This window comes from Camelina sativa, chromosome 11, assembly GCF_030686135.1.
Source record: "Camelina sativa cultivar CO46 ecotype springtype chromosome 11, ASM3068613v1".
Taxonomy (NCBI): domain Eukaryota; kingdom Viridiplantae; phylum Streptophyta; class Magnoliopsida; order Brassicales; family Brassicaceae; genus Camelina; species Camelina sativa.
The window spans coordinates 35,222,865-35,244,623 of NC_141890.1; the positions used below are offsets into that span (position 1 = coordinate 35,222,865).

Sequence of the window (21,759 nt, forward strand, 5' to 3'; positions counted from 1 at the left end):
GAGATAACCTTATAGATAACATTGCAGCAGGATATTGGGCGATAGTCCTTCATCTCTTTTACCTCTTTTTCTTAGGGATGAAAGCCAAGATAGTAGTATTAACCCCTTTGGGAAGAAAACCAAATTGGAAGAAGAATTGAACTGATGTCACAAATTCTCTCTTAACAATAGACCAGGATTCCTTTAACAATTACACTGTGTATCCATCAGGGCCAGGGCTCTTCTCCAATTGCATAGAGAAAAGAACGTCCCAAATCTCAATCTTTGTGACTTCTTTCTACAAATTAGTCCTCTTTGAATCAGAGCAACGAAAATCTATTAGATTATCGATAGTTTCCTCTGTAGTTCCTGTGTACTGCTATGGCTTATACCCCAAAAAGGAATGGAAGAAGCGGACTACTTCCGCTTTGATCGCCTCTTGTGTGTCTGCAAAGAATTTGTTCATTTGGAATCTGGGTTCTTCTACTTCATTTTCATTTACTTATTATTTCTAATAGAATTATTTTGTTGTATCCAGACTAATATCAATCCAACCCATTTCATGAATAAAATGCAGACCCATCCACACATGTGACCTCTTTAATAGCATTGCGAACCTCACGAGCCTTTGCAGCATTGTAGAATGCTTTATTGTTACGATCCCCAATGCGTAACCAATGAAGCTTTGATTTCTGTTTTAAATAACGCTCCTCCAGTTCCGAAATATGTAACCATCGAGTATAAGCTGCAGAATCTTGATGCATGTTCACCTCCGTGGGATGAGTTAGAGTCTCACCCTCGCAAAAAAAAAATTGGAATAGGCCTGTAACGCCCCAGAACCGTCCACACGGCCGGACTAACTGCGGGCCGTCCCGGAGGTCGTCACAACAAGACAACTGCTAGCGATCCGGCCAAGGGTCCACCAACGAATTAGGTTCCCCAGCCAGTTCACCGGCAGCTATCTATCCGCTACGTACGTTCCTTAGGCTTTGCAACCCTCGATACCTACGCAGCGTTATGCTGGCCTGGACTAATCCGTACCAGCTCCACTTGTCCGAATTATGAAAATAAACGATTTGTTATATATAGAATAAAGTTTACAAAATCAATAACAACACCAAATAAAAGCGTTGGATCCAACTTAACAAAGAAAACAAGAATCAAAAATAACAAGAAGAAGCAAGGACTTTGCAACACAGCACGAAAACATCCTATCCGATCCATTAAACTCGGTACTGCCCCCTTAAAAGAAACACTTTCCCTGCATGAAAAACAATTGTGCAGAGGGGTGAGCAATCTAAGATCACTCAGTGAGTTGGGCAACCCTCTAACATGCTATCCCCCTATAACATGCTATCTCAACACATCCAACTATCCCACAACTCACCCCACAATCAAAGCACGCAATGTGGAAGCTTAGCATGCAAACAACACACAAGCAATTAAGCAAGGAACAAACAAGACCCGACTCGTCTAGACCTTGACTCTATCTTGGCCTCCACGCCACTTCACCCGCACTCACTGCCGAGGTGGAAAAAGCTATCAGTGCATAAAGATCACTTGACCACACTTGACACCCAAGTCAGGTATCCACACCATGACTAACACAACCAGACTTCTCCCAGGGATATCACAATCAACCTGAGGAAACAACTCCACACCTTAGAGAAAACTCCATCACAACCTAGGGCCCATCGATCCTCTGTTCCGTCCCAACACTCTTCCAGGTTGATACCACAAAGGCAACCAACCGGACACACCCCAAATCCTCCGCATTGTTACCCATCCGAGGTAAACAACTGGGTACACAATGATGCATCGTCATGCGGTTCACGCTAGTAGCTAGCTAGACCCGAATCCGTCCTGCCATGAGATTCCTCTGGATTAGCTCACCGGACTTCCACACACGTCAGGAACAGAGTACGATCTCTAGCTACGAACCGAGATATTTAACCCACGATCTAGCTAGGACAACACTTAACTCTAGGACTCAAGACTCCAAGAATTAAGCACAACCATACCACACACAACATGCAAGCGTCACACGCAAGCAATCATCAATCACCACACACAAGGCTTAAGACACAAGAAAAACAATCAAGCAACTTAAGAAACAATAAACATGCATGCATCCTATATGCTCCCAACCCCAAAATTTTAACCTCAATTTAAACATCAAATTTTCATGCATCTTAACTCCCATATTTTTCACATGCATGCGGCTCTTTCCCTTCCGGAGATTCTCGCATGACTTGAGAAAACAACACTCCAATGGTCTGATCTCCCATCAACACCATGAGGTTACATTTCTCTGGTTTTGGGTACACATGCGGCTCTTTCCTCCCCGAAGATTCTCGCATGGCCTCACCAACAACCACATTTCCCACTCTAGAGGTTAAACTTTATTTTCTTATATTTTTGGGTCCTCATACGGCTCTTTCCACACAGGAGATTCTCGTATGGACTCACCAAATATAACACCCCCTCAACTAGACCGATCTCCCATCAAGTCTAGGAGTTTAACCTCTCCCAAAAATTCATGCAAAAATAAAAATAAATTTTTATATGCATGATTCAACCCTCAAATTACTCAGTTGTAAGTAAGAAAAATATTACTAATTTTTCCACCGATCCCCATGACCGAGAAAAATTCTCAAACCAACATGCATGGCATTTCACACTTGTATGAGATTTTCAAAATTATTCTTCCATCAAAATATTTTAAACCTTTAGATCTAGCATGCAAGGCATTTCACACTTGCATCTAGTCTAATGATTTAAAAATACCTTAAAATCTCTCTTGTTTACATGCAATCTACAGATCTACATGCAACAAGGAACTAATGCAACACACAAGGGCCGATGCATGAGCTAGAGAGCTTACACACCTCCCGGTCCCCAAAATCCACAACTCACCTTAGCTTTGGAGAACTTTGGCCGATTAGAACTCCACCACGCCACGCCGATCTGACAGCACTTCCTTGATCTTTAGCTCCTCTCTTCGCCAAGATCTTCTCCTCTTCTTCCTCTTCACTCGAAATCAAGAGATTTCTTCTTTAAGAGATTTGAGAGAAAATTTGGGCAGAGTTTAATTGTCTAGAAAGGCTTTTGGTCGGAAATGAGAGATTAGAGGTGCTATTTATAAGCCCTCCACTCGATTCTCTGGGCTAGCAAGTGTCAAAAATCAAGTGACAAATGTCACAATTTTTGCATGTACTCTCTCCCACTCGTGTGTGCATCTCACTCGCTGGCGAAGGAGGTTTAATCTGGTGACACGTGGTGTCTCTCTCTCATGCAGAGACTCTTCCACTTCCCACGTCCCTCCATGTCTCTCTTGCGTCCCAAGTACGTCCGTACTCGTCCGCAGAACCACCCTTCGTCCGTAAGTCCATTTCCTCGGTAATCCCCGGTCCCCTTGACCGTGACACCAACTTTTACGCCATCTTCGGACCTCTTCGTCCGTGACACTCGGTTGTCTTGTCCATCTTCGGACCTCCATCCCGTATGTCCGATCCAACCTTTGTCTATGGTTCATTGACCGTTCGGTTGGTACATGGACATTCCGTTCCCATGGTCCATTTTACGTCTTTTGTACCATTTTTCCATGGTCATTACTTTCTTTTTCCTTCCTTTGGTCTTTTCACCATTGTCCTTGATCATTCATCATCCATTGGTCCGGATGTCCCAACGGTTTCCGTCCGTTCTTCGGCTCTGGGCCCTTCCGCGACTTGGTAACTTTAGGCACAAGTTACTTAGGCCATTCTCAAATCTTTTCTTTTCTTTGTCTTCCCAAGACATCTCCTCGTCCTCCGTACATGTTCTTCGTGTCCGGTACGTACTTCGTGATATGGTTCATTACAAGGCCTCCTTTGCTTTTTTCGTTAAATCTCCTAGCCGATCACGGCTCAAAACTTTAAGTTTTGGTTTAAGTGCTTTGAGCTTCTTGGAGAAATGGAAAATTGCAGAAGTAGAGTGGTAAAGCTGCTCAGTGCTGTCCCAGTACTCCTGAATAAGAGGCTTAAACCCATGGTCATGGATCAAAGTATTAGTGAACTTAAAAGGTTTCTGCGGGCATGGAGTATCTCTTCCTATCTTATACGAATCGAAGATGGTCAGAGCAGCCACCAGGTTCAAAGACTCCATAAGATTGCTGATATGTATGAATCCAAGCCGCATTGACATGCACCCTATCAAGCTTCTTACAAATTAGCCTTTCCTCTCGTTTATTGCACCAAGTAAAAAGAGGTCCATGAGTCTGCATATCCATGAGAGAACAATATATGATAACCTCTTGAAAGTTTCGCATTCCCAGAGTAATAGAGACCACTCCAATGACAGCCCAGAAAGATGTGCGTTTTAACAGGTCCATGTCAACCCACTGTACCCACAGAGATTTCCCATGGGAGACAACTCTCCAAATAATTAGTTATAGGCAACACACTTCATTTGCAACCAAGCCCTCCCTCATCTTGCCGTAACTAAAGGATTGATATCAGTAAAGAGATCTTCGTAACGCCACTTCTCTATTTAACAAACACGAATCATATATCTTATAGTTCCACCAACTATGTTTTAGGGGTTCCCAAAGAACCCGTATACGAAAAAGTTAGTTACACGTAAAAAAACTCATTGCATTGTTTAGTCGTTAATGTTTTGAAAATAGTTAAGCGATGGACTAACGCCTATCGGCTACGCGTCCGAGATATGGGGATTAATCGGGAATTATAATAACTGTCTTTAATTACCTTTTGTTGAATTTTATGATTGTAAATAAGATATCAGCACGCAAAATCAAAATGGTCTCCAATATTTTGTTACGAGACAGCAGAACATGCATGTGCGTAGTTATGCGTACCTCCCTCGCTATAATTGACTCTTTTTTACTCATATAGTATAACACCTGTCCAAAGCAATAAATTTGAAATTAAATTTTGTCAGCAAATTTAAGATGCTAACTATGTTTCATTTTTTAATTATGGAGTATGTATCAATTAATATGATATTTAGATATAATAAATAAACAAAATATTAAAAGTTACTAGCATAGAATATATTTAGTGTATAATCAATAATCATAATCATTTGATTTTTGCATGATATAATTAAAACAGCAACCTGATATTGCTTAAAGATTCTCTCTGATGCTTATTAGATATTTCAAAGAAAGCTCATGAAAGAGTTAGAAAACAAAAGTAAACACAAAGGATGATACGAGAGCAGAAGTATTTGATATCATCAAAGCTGCAGGAAATTTGTTAATTGTATTGCAAGATGCGTGTGAAGATCAAATGTGATATTTTTAAAAATTAACAAATAAAATCTAAAAGTATATGTAGGTTATCATCTAAAATTTAAATATTATACTCCGCAAAACAAAACATTTGCTTCTTATATCAGTGTACTAATGAGTGTCAAGAGATATGTATTTTTCATATTTAATTTATAGAATAACATATAGATATATATAGTAAATATCTTGCATATATATATATAGTAAATATTTGCATCACGTGTTTTGGTATCTATTGTTATCATGAAAAAAATTATATATATTATTAAAGGTTTTGTGGTGTTCCATTTTATAAATGATACAATACCTACTCTATTCTATAAAAGATGGAGAGTCAGTTTTTAAGTACATAAAAAAAAATCTATGACGTTAACAATATTGAAATCTTAAAAGGATAAAATTTGGTAAAAGCTTCTTCCAGATCCAAGATTATTTAACTGGTCAATATATCCTTTTGAGAAGAAATAAAAAGTGATTTTTAGTAATATAAAATTAAATAAAACTTTCAAACATATATTTATGAAACTGAAGAAGTATATATATTTTTAACTAAGATTTTCTGAAATAATCTAGAAAACATTCAAATTTATATTTTGTGGAAGAAGGAAACATATTTACGATCTCTTTAGATTAATATTACTCTATTCATTCAAACATATAGAATGTTTTAGCTAAAAATACCAAATATATTGATGAAATACAATCTAATTAACTGTAAAAATTACTGTCAAAATGTTTTTTTTTTAAAAACAAAAATATCTAATAACATTAAAATTTGAAAAACATGTATAAAATGAAAAAACAGAGGGAGAGAACCAATTACGTTCAGCCATTTGTCAACTGAGTCTTTCACAAAATTCTTAAAGTTTCTTATCTGAAAGACTTACATTTTTTTTCTTACTTTTTTAAAAAAAAATTACATTTTTTTTGGATGAAAAACTCATTTAAAAACTACCACTGCAAATGCACTAAAAATCAAAAGCCGAGTATCAAAGTACGCAAAAATATAAGTCTACACGTAGAAGACTCATCGCATCATGTATTAATCATTTAATCCTATGTAATTTGGTTGATTTTTATGATTGGAAATAAAAATATCAGCACACAAAACTAAAAATGGCTTGCAATATTTTGTTTCCACACACAACAACATGTAAGTGCTTAATTATGTAATTGTATCTCCCTCGCTGCCAATGCATCTCACTCATTTTATTATAGTCACTATTACTCCATTATCTTGTAATACATATAGTACCTGGCCAACGTCAAATAGTTTATGATAACTTCCGTCAGCAAATTCTAGTTACTAACTAGTTTTTATTTTTTAGTTGGTTTTTTTTTAATTATATGTTTCAAACTTTCAATTATAGTGATGTTTACATACAAATAAAACAATAAACTTATTAAAATATCATGGAACGGCCGGGTTATATTGTCAGATAAATTTAGATTGACATTCAAATAGATTTAAAATATTATTAACCCAGTTCTACAATATGATAAATTATTATTTATTATTTTGTTAACACCTATATATATTAAAATATTACACATGTCGAATTTAGTTAATTTAATTATAAAATTTAGTTAATTTAATTATAAAGATATAAAAAAATGTTTTACGGTATATTAATAACTACATAATTATTGACGGTTATGAGGTGTTCCATTTTCTAAACATGATAGAGTGCTATCCACATCCACACCAACTTTATCCTATAAACAAGGAGAATCATTTTTTTTTGTTTTTTTTGGCTCAACTACTATTTTTCATTCACCCATAAACTGATTACACGTCAAGTTCCACAAGGTTTTTTACCTAATCTCGCACAATAAGGATATAATTGCTAGTTTTATCCCTTTAGTTATATGGGTATGAGTTCATTGCTTACGGCTCATTTATAAACCTGGGGAGAACCCTATCTGTGAGATACTCTCTCTCAAGAGATTAGTTTCGGACCCCTTTATAGGTTTGATGATTTGCTCTAAGTTAACAAAAAAAAATGGGGACATAATTCATAAAAGGAGAATCATTTTTTAAGTAGATAAACAATGTATTTTTATGACGTTAACAATATTAAAATCTTAAGACGATAAGAATTGAAAATAAAAGTTATGACTGATCCGACAATATTTCTATGACGTTCGTTAACAATATTTTTAGTAATAGTTACACAATGTAGTAAAAGTTAGTGGTTGAAATTAAATGCGTTTGCAAGAGGTTTACGGGAGATCCACCAGCACATGCAATTTCCGTTAAAATAAAAATAACAAATTAACTGTAATATAAAATCATAAAAAGCATAAAACACAAAATAATATTATTATGATATATCAAATAATTTTTTCATATAAACAATAATGAATAAGCATAACAATTCAAAAACTTTTTCATTATTATTACAGAATTTATTAAAAAATTTGGTTATTATATACGAAAAAAAGACACAAAATAATTTTCTATATATATATATATATATATCTTCTTTGTTATTATTATAACTAAAATAAAAAATACTAACTGCTTACAGAAAAAAAAAAAATTGAAATCTAAGTAATTTCAAACGAATCGAAGCAATATTTAACATTTTTATGATTGCTTTTAAACGCTAATTACAAGCACAATCATCCCCAAACACTGCGTTTGATGATGGTGCAAACATTGAAACTAACGGTTATCGTCTCGATAGTTTTCATAAACCTTTCTTTATATTTTTTTTTCTGATTTTTTCGTGTTTAGAAAGATGAAAAAAACTATTTCAATCTACTCACTTTAAATGACGATTAATCAATTTTTATAATTTGGGTTTTGTTTTTCGACGTCAAAATTCTATAGGGTCCTAAAAGCTAGGGCTTCCCTCTACTCCTTTTCCCTATAAAACCACTCCCATCTCTACACTCACTCTCCAACATCACCTATCTTAAAAAATGGACTTTTCAAGATTTTTGCTCTCTCTCTTACTCTTTCTAGTGTATCTTTCTCCTCTGCCTCCACTTGTTTCAGCTCATACCACTAACCACGAAGACTTTCTCAGGTGTCTTTATCACCGGATGAACGACAACACCGTCGGATCCAAAGTCATACACACCTCTAAAGACTCTTCCTTTTTCTCCATCTTAGATTCTTCCATACAAAACCCAAGATTCTCGGTTCCCGAAACACCTAAACCGGTCTCAATCATAACTCCGGTTAAAGCAAGTGACGTTCAAGCCGTGATCAGATGCGCACGGCTGCACGGTATCCATGTAAAGATCCGCAGCGCCGGTCACCACTTTGAAGGTCTATCTTACATCTCGTACGACAAACCATTTGTTGTCATCGATTTGAGAAAACTTCGGTCTATATCACTTGACGTCCATAACCGGACTGGTTGGGTCCAAACCGGAGCAACCACTGGCGAGTTGTACTTTGAGATTGGGAAAACAGCCAAATCTCTTGCTTTCCCAGCCAGTATTCACCCAACCGTTGGCGTCGGAGGACAGTTTAGCGGCGGAGGTTATGGCACGTTGCTTAGGAAATACGGTTTAGCAGCCGATAACATAATCGATGCACTTGTTGTTGACGCGAGTGGGAGGATACTTGACCGCCAAGCAATGGGAGAGGACTACTTCTGGGCGATTCGTGGAGGCGGGGGATCAAGCTTTGGCGTTTTACTGTCATGGAAGATTCAGTTAGTCGATGTTCCTTCAACCGTAACCGTGTTTAAAGTCAAGAAAACATCGAAGAAAGAAGCTGTTAAGGTCATCAACAAGTGGCAGTACGTTGCGGATAAGGTTACTGATGATCTTTTTATCGGCGTAACGTTGGAGAGATCGAACGAGAACATGGTGCATGCTTTGTTCAGTGGACTTTATCTTGGTACCGTGAACGATCTTGTGGCTTTGATGGAAGAGAAGTTTCCGGAGTTAAAGCTTGAGATCGAAGACTGCAAAGAGATGAGTTGGATTGAGTCTGTACTCTGGTTTGCTGATTTCGCTGAAGGAGAATCACTTGGTGTTCTTGCGAATAGGAAGCGTACATCTCTATCTTTCAAAGGAAAAGACGATTTCGTTCAAGAACCAATACCCGAGGCGGCTGTTCATGAGCTATGGAAACGATTAGAGGTGCCTGAGGCTCGACTTGCAAAGCTCATACTAACTCCATTTGGTGGGAGAATGAGTGAGATCGCAGAGCACGAAACGCCATTCCCACATCGAAAAGGGAATCTATATGAGATTCAGTATTTGGCTTACTGGAGAGAAGAGGAAGACAAGAACAAGGCCGACACAAAGAAGTATCTCCAATGGGTTGAGGGTGTTTACGATCTTATGACACCTTACGTTTCGAAATCTCCAAGAGGAGCTTATGTCAATTACTTGGATATGGATTTGGGGATGTATCTTGGAAAAGATAAGACAAAGTACGATGAAGGAAAGAGTTGGGGAGTTAAGTACTTCAAGAACAATTTCGAGAGGTTGGTGAAGGTGAAAACTAGTGTTGATCCAACAGATTTCTTCTGCAATGAACAGAGCATTCCTCTGCTTAAGTCCGTTGACGATATCTAAAAATAACCTTATGAGCTAGTCTTTTTATCCGTGAAATCATCTGTGTTTATTGAATACTTGATGATGCTCCAAGTATTCAAGATTTCTCTGTGTGTTTGTGATATATGTAATGTGTGTCTCGAATGAATAAAGATTTCATGGTTTAAATGTTTTAATAAAAGCAGTTTCTTCAAGAGCAAGCAAGTGTAACTAGATCAAGAAACCAATCTCGAAACCCTTACGGAACGTTGATACATGAATTTGGTAACGTGAGATGTGGTTAACTGGTCTTATCTTGACAGAAACATTTATTATCGTTGCTATTTAAGTTTCATAAAACAATTAAGTTCTTCACTTTTATCAAAGAAAACTTGTAGTACTATTTCTTAATACAGAATGATTAAACTTACTCTTCCACAACAATACAATTTATTTCTATAAACTCTTAAATATCTACCCAAAAAGTCAACATATTTTGATTACAACTTTAAAGTTTAAACATACTGAAATAGTATAACTCACAATTAGGAGAGGTATTGGTTTAAGATTTAGAAAGAATTTTAATGACTTTAAAAGTTAGGTAAAATATGTTGTTTTTCAATCAAGACTTTTAAAAACTCTTTAAAAATTTGGTGTTATTGGTTGTGGATTTGTAAAAAGTTATCTAAAATCTTGATAAATCTAGTGTTATTGGATTAAGAGTTTTATAAAGTCATTAAAAGTTTTATGTTATTCAGGTAAAACAAAAGAATCTTGGATTGTTAATGAATTCAAATTTTATGTTATTGGTTTAGGATTTTATATCATTTCCTTCATAACAAAAGTCATGAAAACTCTTTCATCAAATAGAAAGATTTTACGAGATTAGAAAAAACAAATCATCAAGATTTTAAAAAACTTTCTAAACAATCTCTTAGAATCCTTCATTTTTAACTTTCAATTTTCTATGATTTTAACAATCACCAAAAACATAAAGTCATTAAAATTTTTTCTAAATCCTAAACCAATACCTCCCCTTAGTAATTCGATAAGTTTTTTGATCCCATGTTCAGGACTAATTAATATATACACATGGTTCAAAAAATTGGATAACGTGCGCCTCGATTTTAGGATATCGGTGAATCAAAATCGATTAAACGGGTTAAGAGTTCAAAACTGGTAATAATCGGTCACACGGTTTAGTATATGTTTTCTTTTCTTTTAAAATGTTTTTTTTTTTGAAATCGTTTTGAATAAATGAAAATGTTAACTAAATACAATATTGAAAAAGATGCTTAATTATTATTGTAAACTATGATTTAGTTAGCTCCAAATTTTTTTCTTTATTGGAACTAAACTAAATTATTTTCCATACTAACTAGATGTAAATATATTAAAAATGTTCTAATAAGTAACATTTTAAACATTATATATTCTATAGATTATGTTTACTGTAAAATTATATTAAAAAATATGAACGTATATGGTTCGGTGATCTAGCGCTAGATCCCTACTGAACGCCTAACGATTTTTTATTGTTTGTTTTGTTCTCATTATATAACTTTCAAGCACCAATTATGAGAACATTCATCGGCATCAGTGTTGGGATTGACTCTTAAGATATAGTCGTGTTTTAATTACTTCAAGATTAGAAAGATATGGAAGAAAAGATAAAAAGATAAAAAGATAATTGTTACAACTGGCAAAATAAAAAAATTAGGTTAATTTTTTTGTTAGTTATTTTTCTTCTTGCACTATCTTAATTTTATTTTAGAATTGTTTTTATGAGAGTTAAATTATAAAAAAATATATGTAAGAAATTTTGATTGATCAGGTGATGTGTAATTTATAACTAAGTAATCACCCGTTGCACGGGATGAAATTTATGTTTGAAATATTATATTTACAAATATATTTATTTAGCATAAGATTTATAATACAAACATATATTGTATCAAGTTTAAAATATTAATCGTTTCAGCATAAATTTTAGATTGACATGATGGCGGATTTGGATCGAATGTAAACCAAATAAATAAAAGGTAGAGTGTTTGTAACTTCTGAATATGATTAATGGTGAACCGGTGGAAATGATGATGATAGGAAAATCATATATAGGGGTAGTAAGTCCAATGATGGTTTATGTTTTATTTTTTAAAAAGATCCACTTCCCTCCAAGTAAATTGTTTCGATTGAAAAACAAAATCTTAGATTAGGTAAATGATTTCCGATTTTTAGGCGCAATTACTTTAGTTATGGTGAGGGTGTTTTTAATTAAATTCCTTTTTTAAAGGAAAATCAAAGGATTAACTTACGTCGATTTGATTTTATTTCGGTTTGCAGTATATTTGATTAATTATGTCCTGATTTTTTGGGAAAATGTTAATTTCAATTAGAGTAATCGCATTCGTTTGTTTAATATTGCAATAATCAATCATACATCATTTACATCTATAATCTAGGAAATTACGCAATTATCCTCTTAATTAAAAATAGTAAATTAATAGACCTGTATGATATTATTCCCGTCCTTTTTTCAACTGAATTTAGCAGTTAATTTGGAATCGAATATTCGTTTTCTGTTTGATTGATAATCCCCTATATCATAGGAGAAAAACGTTATTATCATCTTAATTGAAAAAAAAGTATATGGTTAAGCCTGTCAGATTTTATTCCCTTTTTTCTAGTGGTTTTAGCAGTTTCTTAGTAATCGAATATTTGTTTTCTGTTTAATTGATAGTGGTAATCTCTGAAGTATCATAGGAAAATTTATCCAAAAATAGTGAATCAATCAACAAATTTATGTGTAAGTATGTCATGCATAAGTATTGATTTACAAAATCATCACCATAGATATATTTTCTTATTAGCACAAATTAGTATGCATTTGTTCTCGACATTACGTGATAGGGTGAATTTTCAAAATAACAGAATATTTAGCGGTATAATTATATAATTATTAGTGTGAGGCAAAAAGTTACGTGAAAAATAGAAAGATTTGAATATTGTCAATATGAAATCCAACTAAAATGTTGTACTTGATTAACTCTTAAGAGGAATAGAAAGAATAATATTTTTAATTTATTTAATTATTCGAATGAAATACAATTAATAATAAAATCCATACATTGTCGTGCTTATCCCAAAATATTAATACAAATGAAATCCTTTATTTCTTTGAAGTAGTTATGTAGTTTTCATGGGTTATTTTGATTCTCTTTCTGGGATTTTGTAAACTGTTTCCTTTGGTTAAATACTGAAACAAAATCTTGATATTTGATGTCTGATCATTTGTTTCATGACGTACCGCTTTTGAAACCTGTTCAAATGTAAGATAGATCTTGTTAGTTAGGAGTTGGACATGTAAAGAAATTAAACTGACAACTTGATCATCATAAAACTTTGAATACTTAACGAGTAAAGGTTTGCAATTGGTAAAAAATCATGTTTTTCTTTATTCTGCTACCGTTTTTCCATGACATTATAAATGAACTTAGGAGGATGTTCATCATAAATTATATTGGTAGATGACTGGTATTGGCTATTACGCTCGAACCATGATGAGACATGATTTACGTAAAGCTTGGAGAAAGAAGCATGTGATTATTGAAGATAGATTTTTTTGTTTGTTCTGGCTATTAATTAGGCTCGAAGAATGTATATATAGATGAGGATAGGCATGTGTAGGGTTTTGTTTATGGATTTTTTTTTTTTTGCCAATAAATGCAATGGCAAAAAATGTAATTAATTAAAAAATTTGAAGGAATTTTACTAAATAGTGCACTGAGTTCTGTAATGCTGATACATCAGCTTTTTTACCAAAATGTTTCTCTTTTAATATATAGGGGATATAAAAGATATTTTTGTGCAACAAAAAAATAAGTTCTTAGAAGAGAAAATAAACCTCTGACAAAACCTAATCGGGTGAAACTCTGGATAGTCCGAGACCCGGGTTTCATAAACGAAACAAAGCCACGAAACCCGAAAAGCCCAACAACAAAAAAAAAAAGAATGTTGTTGTCTCTATACAGCCCATTCGTTTCAATTGGCCACTTCCATTGCCACAACCACCAAAACCATATCTCGCCGCCGTCGACGACGAAACTTGCTTCACCACCGTATCTGTACCGACGGAAGAAAGAGAGAAGAAGCGTTATAACACTCTTTTCTGTTTCCATGGAGATTTGTGGCGTAGATTCTGAAGGGAAAGAGTTTGATAGCGTACAAGACATGTGGAGAGAAGAAATTGGAGAAGAAGGAGACGAAACTAGAAAAACCCAATGGTACAGAGATGGTGTTTCTTATTGGGAAGTAAGTTTTCTAAATCTTCTGTTCTCAAAAACCTTACCTTTACTTTGTTTTTAGTTCTCTCCTGTATTGTTTCTTAGATTTGATTTGTGTGTTTGTGTTGTTAAATTAAAGGGTGTTGAAGCTTCTGTTGATGGAGTATTAGGAGGATATGGTCATGTGAATGATGCTGATATTATAGGAAGTGAAGTGTTTCTTAAGACTCTTATGCAAGAAAGATTAGTAAATGGTGGAGCTAATCAGCATTTAGTAGCTCTTGGTAACTCTCCTCTCTTGTTGGGAATGCTTCACTGGATTATTACTTATGTGTTTCTTACAAATCCCACAAATATTTTTGTAGATTGTGGTTCTGGTAATGGGAGAATCACCAAGAATCTTCTGATTCGATATTTTAACGAGGTGAAGTGTTTTTGTTTCTCTTGAATGCTTCATGTTTTAGTTTCTGTTCTTCTCTGTTATCTGATATTGTATTGTTTTGATCTTCAGGTTGATCTTCTTGAGCCTGTAGAGCAATTTTTGGATGCAGCACGTGAAAACTTGGCATCTGCGGGCTCAGAAACGCACAAAGCAACCAACTTTTTCTGTATCCCTCTTCAGGTAACGTTTCTTGAAGTATTTTTTGTTATGCTTTCTCCTTATATCTTTATCTTTGTTTTTCGATTCTTCTTCACCTTTGCTTTGTGAATGTTATATGATCATAGGAGTTTACTCCAGCTGCTGGAAGATATGATGTCATATGGGTTCAATGGTGCATTGGGCATCTTACGGACGATGACTTTGTTTCTTTCTTTAACCGCGCAAAGGTAAAGACTTTGTTTCTATGTTCAGTCACTCCACTACACGTTGAGTAAATTTGTAGTTTCTATGCACTGTGTTTTTGCTGTTTGATCTCATGTGGTGTTCTTGGTTAATCTCAGGGCTGCTTGAAACCTGGTGGGTTTTTCGTCGTGAAGGAGAATAATGCTAAAAAAGGTTTCTCTCGATCTCTCTTTTTAACCGACACTTTGACATTCTTATGACCTGACAAAAAACTACACGTATATATTTTTTCTGTAGGATTTGTTTTGGATAAAGAGGATCATAGCATCACCAGATCGGATCCCTACTTCAAACAACTCTTTCGCGGATGTGGGTTGCATCTCTATAGAACAAAGGTCGAATTCTTGTTAGTGTTTTTTAAAATCTAAATCCCATAAAATTAAAGAACCGTTGTTTTAGAAATTTTACAGTCTTTTTCTTCAAAATCACATTTTGCAGGATCAAAAAGGTCTCCCACAAGAGTTATTCGCTGTAAAAATGTATGCTTTAACGGTTGACACACCGCCCAAAATCCACCGAACCAGATCAAAAACTCATAGCAACAGACCGCAGATGATCAAATGACAGGTTTATTATGGAATCTTAGTGTTTTGACTATAAGAGAGAAGCTACGTACCAAAGTTGTTGTAAGATCTGGATCAAGACTGGGCTGCTTCAGTGTCACATGGTCTGGTTTTGGGCCTGCTCGAACATCTTCACCTACATGTAATGGAGACTTGCCATGTTTATTTAATCAGCTATTCAATATCTCTGCCTCTTTTGAACCATTTGGCTGAACACTTTATTATTAAAACCATCTTTTATTCTTACGAACTCTTCTAAATGCACCCATAATAGATAAGATGTTCCCACAAGAATACTTGTCCATCTTTGGACTAAATAGTTCTTTCCAATCAATTTGAATTGGTAACCTTCCCGTACAAATTTTTACTTGCAATTTTTTCTAGTGGGCAGACAGGGCCATTATAGGCTCGTCCTATATCAACAGAATACGGCAAAAGGTTGTCTATAAAAATCATGTTTGGTTAGAATAACCACCACCTTGTCCACAAATATAACTTGTAAGAAAATTCTCTTATTGCGTACGACCATATCACTCTATCCATCTTTAATCCACTTAGCTCGAAACTAGGATTATTCACCAGGTCAGCTCGCTTTAGCTTGATTACTCACCGAATATGCTCTATTTCTCTGTCATAACTTGGCTACTTGTTCATTCACCATGACCAAGTTACTTAAACACTAGAATTCTCTTAGCCAAAATCCCACTTTGCTTGATCAATTTTTTTCATTTGACTCGGTCTATATGTGTTTGGGATGAAAACTTGACTTCTAGTTTATCTACGACCGGTCACCTCGGAGCTCGACTGTACCAGCTTCATATAGAGCTTAAAGAGTTTTCTTTACTCTACCAACAACAAACTTTGACTATTGTGTATTGTCTAAGGAGTCAATGAACTATTGGGATTAATTATAATTTTCAATTTAACTCGAATGTTTTTACCCAATTTTCTCTAGTTTCTATTTTTTTCGATCATCGACTAAACCTCTCGGTTATTATTCCAGTAGGCCAGTATTCGATTTTTCACCCAAACTTAGCGCATGTAATTCTATTTCCGGATAAGGTTCGATGACAAACCTTACAAAACTCTCTATTGCTAACGGGATCTTTGAAAGAAAGAATCGGAATATTAAGTGTTTTGAGTATTGTTGAAGATATTGCTACTTTATATTACTTACGTACATCGATTAGAGTTTAGTCAATGGGTTTAGTCAATATTTATTTGCCTCATTTTGGTCTTTTCCTTTGTAAGCTCTTTTACTTTGGTTTCATCTTCTTCTTGTATAAGTACTGGCTTTCATCGCCTGAATAAGATTAAGACAACAAAAACACAATCTCTGCTTCTTGTCTAAGTTTTAACATGGTATCAGAGCATAATCCTGGTTTTCTAAATCTGTCTTTGCTAATTTCACTATCAAGTAATGGCTGAAACTCAAGCACCTCCGATTGGTGACTGTAGCTCAAGTGCCTCCGGTAGTGGCTGAGGTGAGAAGGACGATCTCGCCGTATGATTTGACCGCGGCTGACAACTCTGGAGCTGTGATCTCCCATCCGATTTTGAAGACAAACAATTATGATGAATGGGCGTGTGCTTTCAAGACAGCCTTGCGTTCACGAAAGAAGTTTGGTTTCCTTGATGAAACCATTCCTCAGCCACCAGCAGGTTCACTGGAAGATTGGCTAACGATCAATGCTTTGCTTGTCTCTTGGATGAATATGACTATTGACTCAGAGCTCTTGACAAATATCTCCCACCGTGATGTGGCGAGAGACTTGTGGGAACACATCCGTAAGCGTTTTTCTGTTTCGAATGGTCCAAAAAATCAGAAAATAAAAGCCGATCTTGCTAATTGCAAACAGGAAGGTATGACGGTAGAAGCTTATTACGGAAAACTCAACAAGATTTGGGATAATATCAACAATTATCGTCCACTTCGCACATGTAAATGTGGAAGATGTGTGTGTAATCTAGAAGTTGAACAAGAGAAAGATAGACAAGACGACATGGTTCACCAATTTCTCTATGGGCTTGATGAAAGTAAGTTTCACTCGATTCGATCTAGCTTGACGTCTCGTGTTCCTCTTCCAGGGCTAGAAGAAGTCTATAACATCGTAAGGCAAGAAGAAGATATGTTGAACAACAGAACGTTTAAAGAAGAAAGATCTGAAGTTAGTGCTTTTACTACTCAGTCTCGTCCGCGTTTTGATACAGGCTCCGAGAAGCTTCAAAACAGAAAATTGTGCAAGCATTGCAACCGAGGAGGTCATTCACCAGATAATTGTTTTGTTATTATTGGGTATCCGGAGTGGTGGGGTGATAGACAACGAGGACAATCTGGTCGAGGGAGAGGCCGCTCTGGTCCTAGTTTCAGTGGAGGACAAACTAGAACCATGCCTACGTATGCAAATGCTGTAACAACTGGAGTAACATCGCTTGAGCGTGCAAATCGGGTTATCACAGACCGTGATAGGGATGCTGTGAGCGGTCTAACTGATGAGTAGTGGCGTGGAGTTGTTACACTCCTCAATGCAGGAAGAAGCGGTGAGAATATCATCAAAACCAGCGGCCATGAGACTTTGACAGGTACATCTTCTGAATTTCCTTCTTGGATCCTAGATACAGGTGCTTCCCACCATATGACCGGAAAGCTGGATTTGTTAGGTGATTTATGCACCATGTCTCCGGTTCTTATCATACTAGCAGATGGAAATAAGAGAGTGGCTGTTAGTCAAGGGACTGTGCGTTTAGGTTCACATCTGATTTTGAAATCAGTTTTCTATGTTAAGGAGTTGACATCGGATTTGATCTCTGTTGGGCAGATGATGGATGAAAATCACTGTGTTGTCCAACTTGCTGATCACTTTCTTGTGATACAGGACCGCACTACGAGGATGGTGACTGGAGTTGGTAAAAGAGAAGAAGGGAGTTTTTTGTTTTGAAGTATGGAGTCGGTAGCTGCGGTACACACCAACGTTAAAGTTTCCATGGATCTTTGGCATAGGCGTTTGGGACACGCATCAAGCAAAGTAGTTAGCTTGCTACCTAATCATATTTTGTCAAGTAATAGAGAGATTTTGGACAGTGTATGTGACACATGTATGCGAGCTAAGCAAACTCGTGAAACTTTTCCTCTCAGTGATAATAGAAGCTCAGAAATGTTTCATCTTATACATTGTGATGTCTGGAGACCCTATAGAACCCCGTCCCATTCTGGTGCTCGCTACTTCTTGACAATAGTAGACGATTTCTCACGTGGTTTGTGGATATATTTGATGGTTGACAAAGGTGAAACGCAGAAACATTTGAGGAGTTTTCTTGCTTTAGTTGAATGTCAGTTTCACACACATGTCAGGGTGGTGAGAAGTGATAACGGTACAGAGTTCTTATGCATGCGGGATTACTTTGTTCAACGCGGAATCCATCATGAAACTTCATGTGTTGGAACTCCACATCAAAACGGAAGAGTCGAACGGAAACATCGACATATTTTGAATATTGCTAGAGCTTTGAGATTTCAATCACAATTGCCTATTCAGTTTTGGGGGGGGGGGGGGAATGTATTCTGATTGCAGCTTATCTAATCAACAGAACTCCGTCAGTGCTTTTTCACGGAAAATCTCCTTATGAGCTGCTTTACAAGATGGTGCCAAACTACGCTCATCTTCGCGTTTTCGGATCGTTGTGCTATGCACACAACCAAAATCATAAGGGAGATAAATTTGATTCAAGATCAAAGCGATGCGTATTTGTTGGGTATCCTCATGGTCAGCGAGGGTGGAGGCTCTATGATTTGGAGGAACACAAATTCTTTGTTTCTCGTGATGTCATCTTTGCTGAATCAGATTTTCCTTATGTCATCTTTGTTACTACTCAAACAAGCCCAATAGTAACTCCGTCAAATCCACCTCAAGTAAGTGATTCAATAATTGTTCCTCAACCATCATCTTCGTCTTTTGCGAATGTACCTCCAGATATGACATCTATAGAGCCTCAAGAACAACTTGTTGAACCGGCAATTGCAGCGACCAAAGAAGCTCTTGGACGAGGTCACCGCAAGAAACAAAAACCGGTAACTCTAAAGAATTTTGTTACCAATACTGTTGGTGTACAATCTGATATGACGGGTGAAAACTCAAAATTTCTCTACCCTATTGAGCATTATGTTGATTGCCATCGTTTCTCCACATCTCACAAAGCTTTTCTTGCTGCTGTGACTGCTGGAATGGAACCCACAACATATAACAGAGCCGTGGTTGACAAGGTGTGGCGTGATGCGATGTCAGCTGAAATTGATTCCCTCGAGGTCAATAAAACGTTTTCCATTGTGGATTTACCACCTGGGAAGAGAGCAATTGGCAACAAATGGGTTTACAAAATTAAATATCGATCCGATGGAAGAATTGAGAGATACAAGGCTCGTTTAGTCACATTGGGTAATCGTCAACAAGAAGGCGTCGACTATGATGAGACTTTTGCGCCGGTTGCAAAGATGAGTACGGTGCGCTTGTTTCTTGGTGTTGCGGCTGCTCGTGATTGGTGTGTACATCAAATGGATGTACACAATGCTTTCTTACACGGTGATTTGACAGAGGAGGTTTACAAGAAATTATCTCAAGGTTTTCATTGTGATGATCCAACTAAGGTATGTCGGCTTTATAAATCTTTGTACGGTTTAAAACAAGCTTCGCGGTGTTGGTTTTCTTCGAGAACATATATCAGGCAAGTCCAATCTAGACTTTAAATTGTCTTTTGTCTTTCTTGGAACATTTAGTACGGTGTTCATGAGATTATCGAAAATGTTCTTTTCTGTATGCATGACATCAAGATTGTGCTTCAACAAAAGATCCTTTCAATATGGTAATTCGAAGAAGATACTAAACTTGTGCTAGTTGTGATGATCGCCATATCCATCAACAATATCGTGCCCATTACCACCGCAAACCACTGTCTTCTCAGCACCCAAATCTCTTAATTGATTCAAAATTTCTTCGCCAGAATACTCAGGAGGTGGACTATCAAAGACTTGTCTGTTCTTTTTAAATAATGTGGTGCTCCAACGATAAGGATGGTCTTCAGGGAGCCATCGTCTGTGACAATCAAACCAACTCGTTTTACGTCCGTGTTTCAGCTGAATTGCATCGGTGTTATCTTGACAATACGGGAAAGCTAACCGTCCATGCGTTGTCCATCCAGATAACATACCATAGGTTGGAAAATCGCTTACAGTCCACATAAGCATCGCCCACATGTTGAAATTTTGGTTCATTGAAACATCGAACACTTCTACACCATGCTCCCATAACATTTGTAACTCATATATCAATGGCTGCAAAAAAACATCAAGTGCTTTCTTCGGATGATCTGGACCTGGAACAAGAATGGTGAGAAATAGAAACTCCCGTTTCATACACAAAGATGGCGTTAAATTATAAGGTGTCACGATAACTGGCCACAATGAATATTGCCTCCCATGTTTCCCAAAAGGATTAAAACCATCTGTAGACAAACCAAGATAAACGTTCCTTGGCTCATACGCAAAGCCAGGGTAGAGTGACTGAAAATGTTTCCATGCTTCTGCATCCGATGGGTGCGCAATTACACCGTCTGATGTATGTTCTGCATGCCATCTCATTGCTCCTGATGTACGCTCTGACTGATACAATCTTTTCAACCTCTCTGCTAACGGTAAATACCACATTCTTTTATATGGTATGGGAACTCTTCCACTTGTGTCCTGATACCGAGGTTTACGACAAAAACGACATGAAGTGCGGCCTTCGTCTTCTCTCCAATAAATCATATAATTATCACTGCACACATCTATCACCTGATATGGCAAACCAAGTCCAACTACGAGTTTCTGCACCTCATAGTACGAACATAGTGAAAGATTATTCTCTGGCAAAATTTCTTTCACAAAATCAGTAATCTCATCCACACAACCCTCTGATAAATTCCAATCTGTCTTTATGCCCATCAACCTAGTTGCAGCTGATAATGGTGAATGACCCTTCTTACAACCATCATACAATGACATATTTGCCGCATCTAACATATCAAAGAATCTTCGGGCTTCTAAATTCGGCTGTTCTACTCTATTTCCATCCTGAATTAATGAGGGTGCATTTTCCCTAAACGCATCGTTCTCCATATGAAATGTACCTACATCTACTTCTATGGTTCTTCTACACTACCCGAAATATAATGTTGACTAATACTGCCATAATCTACCATTGCTTCACTTTCTCCATGCGAAAACCATATCTTATAACCCGGCATAAATCCATCCCTAAACAA

General features: G+C 36.3%; 3 protein-coding genes and 1 pseudogene across 4 annotated transcripts; 3 read left to right on the forward strand and 1 right to left on the reverse strand.

Moving 5' to 3' along the window:
* Window positions 1–8,136: 8,136 nt before the first annotated feature.
* Window positions 8,137–9,974, forward strand: LOC104724998 (berberine bridge enzyme-like 28 pseudogene; annotated as a pseudogene). The gene has a single exon (XR_015572619.1). The product of XR_015572619.1 is annotated as a berberine bridge enzyme-like 28 pseudogene (transcript).
* A 3,786-nt stretch (window positions 9,975–13,760) lies between these two features.
* On the forward strand, window positions 13,761–15,708 carry LOC104724999 (alpha N-terminal protein methyltransferase 1). The gene is made up of 8 exons (XM_010443588.3): window positions 13,761–14,083; window positions 14,195–14,339; window positions 14,421–14,479; window positions 14,567–14,677; window positions 14,782–14,883; window positions 14,998–15,052; window positions 15,137–15,234; window positions 15,338–15,708. Exons 1-8 carry the CDS (start codon window positions 13,784–13,786, stop codon window positions 15,461–15,463), a joined length of 996 nt encoding a protein of 331 aa, XP_010441890.1. The 5' UTR covers window positions 13,761–13,783; the 3' UTR covers window positions 15,464–15,708.
* Window positions 15,709–16,821: 1,113 nt separating this feature from the next.
* LOC147934840 (uncharacterized) lies at window positions 16,822–17,963 on the forward strand. The gene is made up of 2 exons (XM_087472823.1): window positions 16,822–16,879; window positions 16,921–17,963. Exons 1-2 carry the CDS (start codon window positions 16,822–16,824, stop codon window positions 17,961–17,963), a joined length of 1,101 nt encoding a protein of 366 aa, XP_087328949.1.
* Window positions 17,964–20,347: 2,384 nt separating this feature from the next.
* Window positions 20,348–21,613, reverse strand: LOC104728603 (uncharacterized). Its single transcript, XM_010447561.2, has one exon. The coding sequence runs from the start codon at window positions 21,611–21,613 to the stop codon at window positions 20,348–20,350; it is 1,266 nt and encodes a 421-aa protein (XP_010445863.2).
* Window positions 21,614–21,759: the final 146 nt, after the last annotated feature.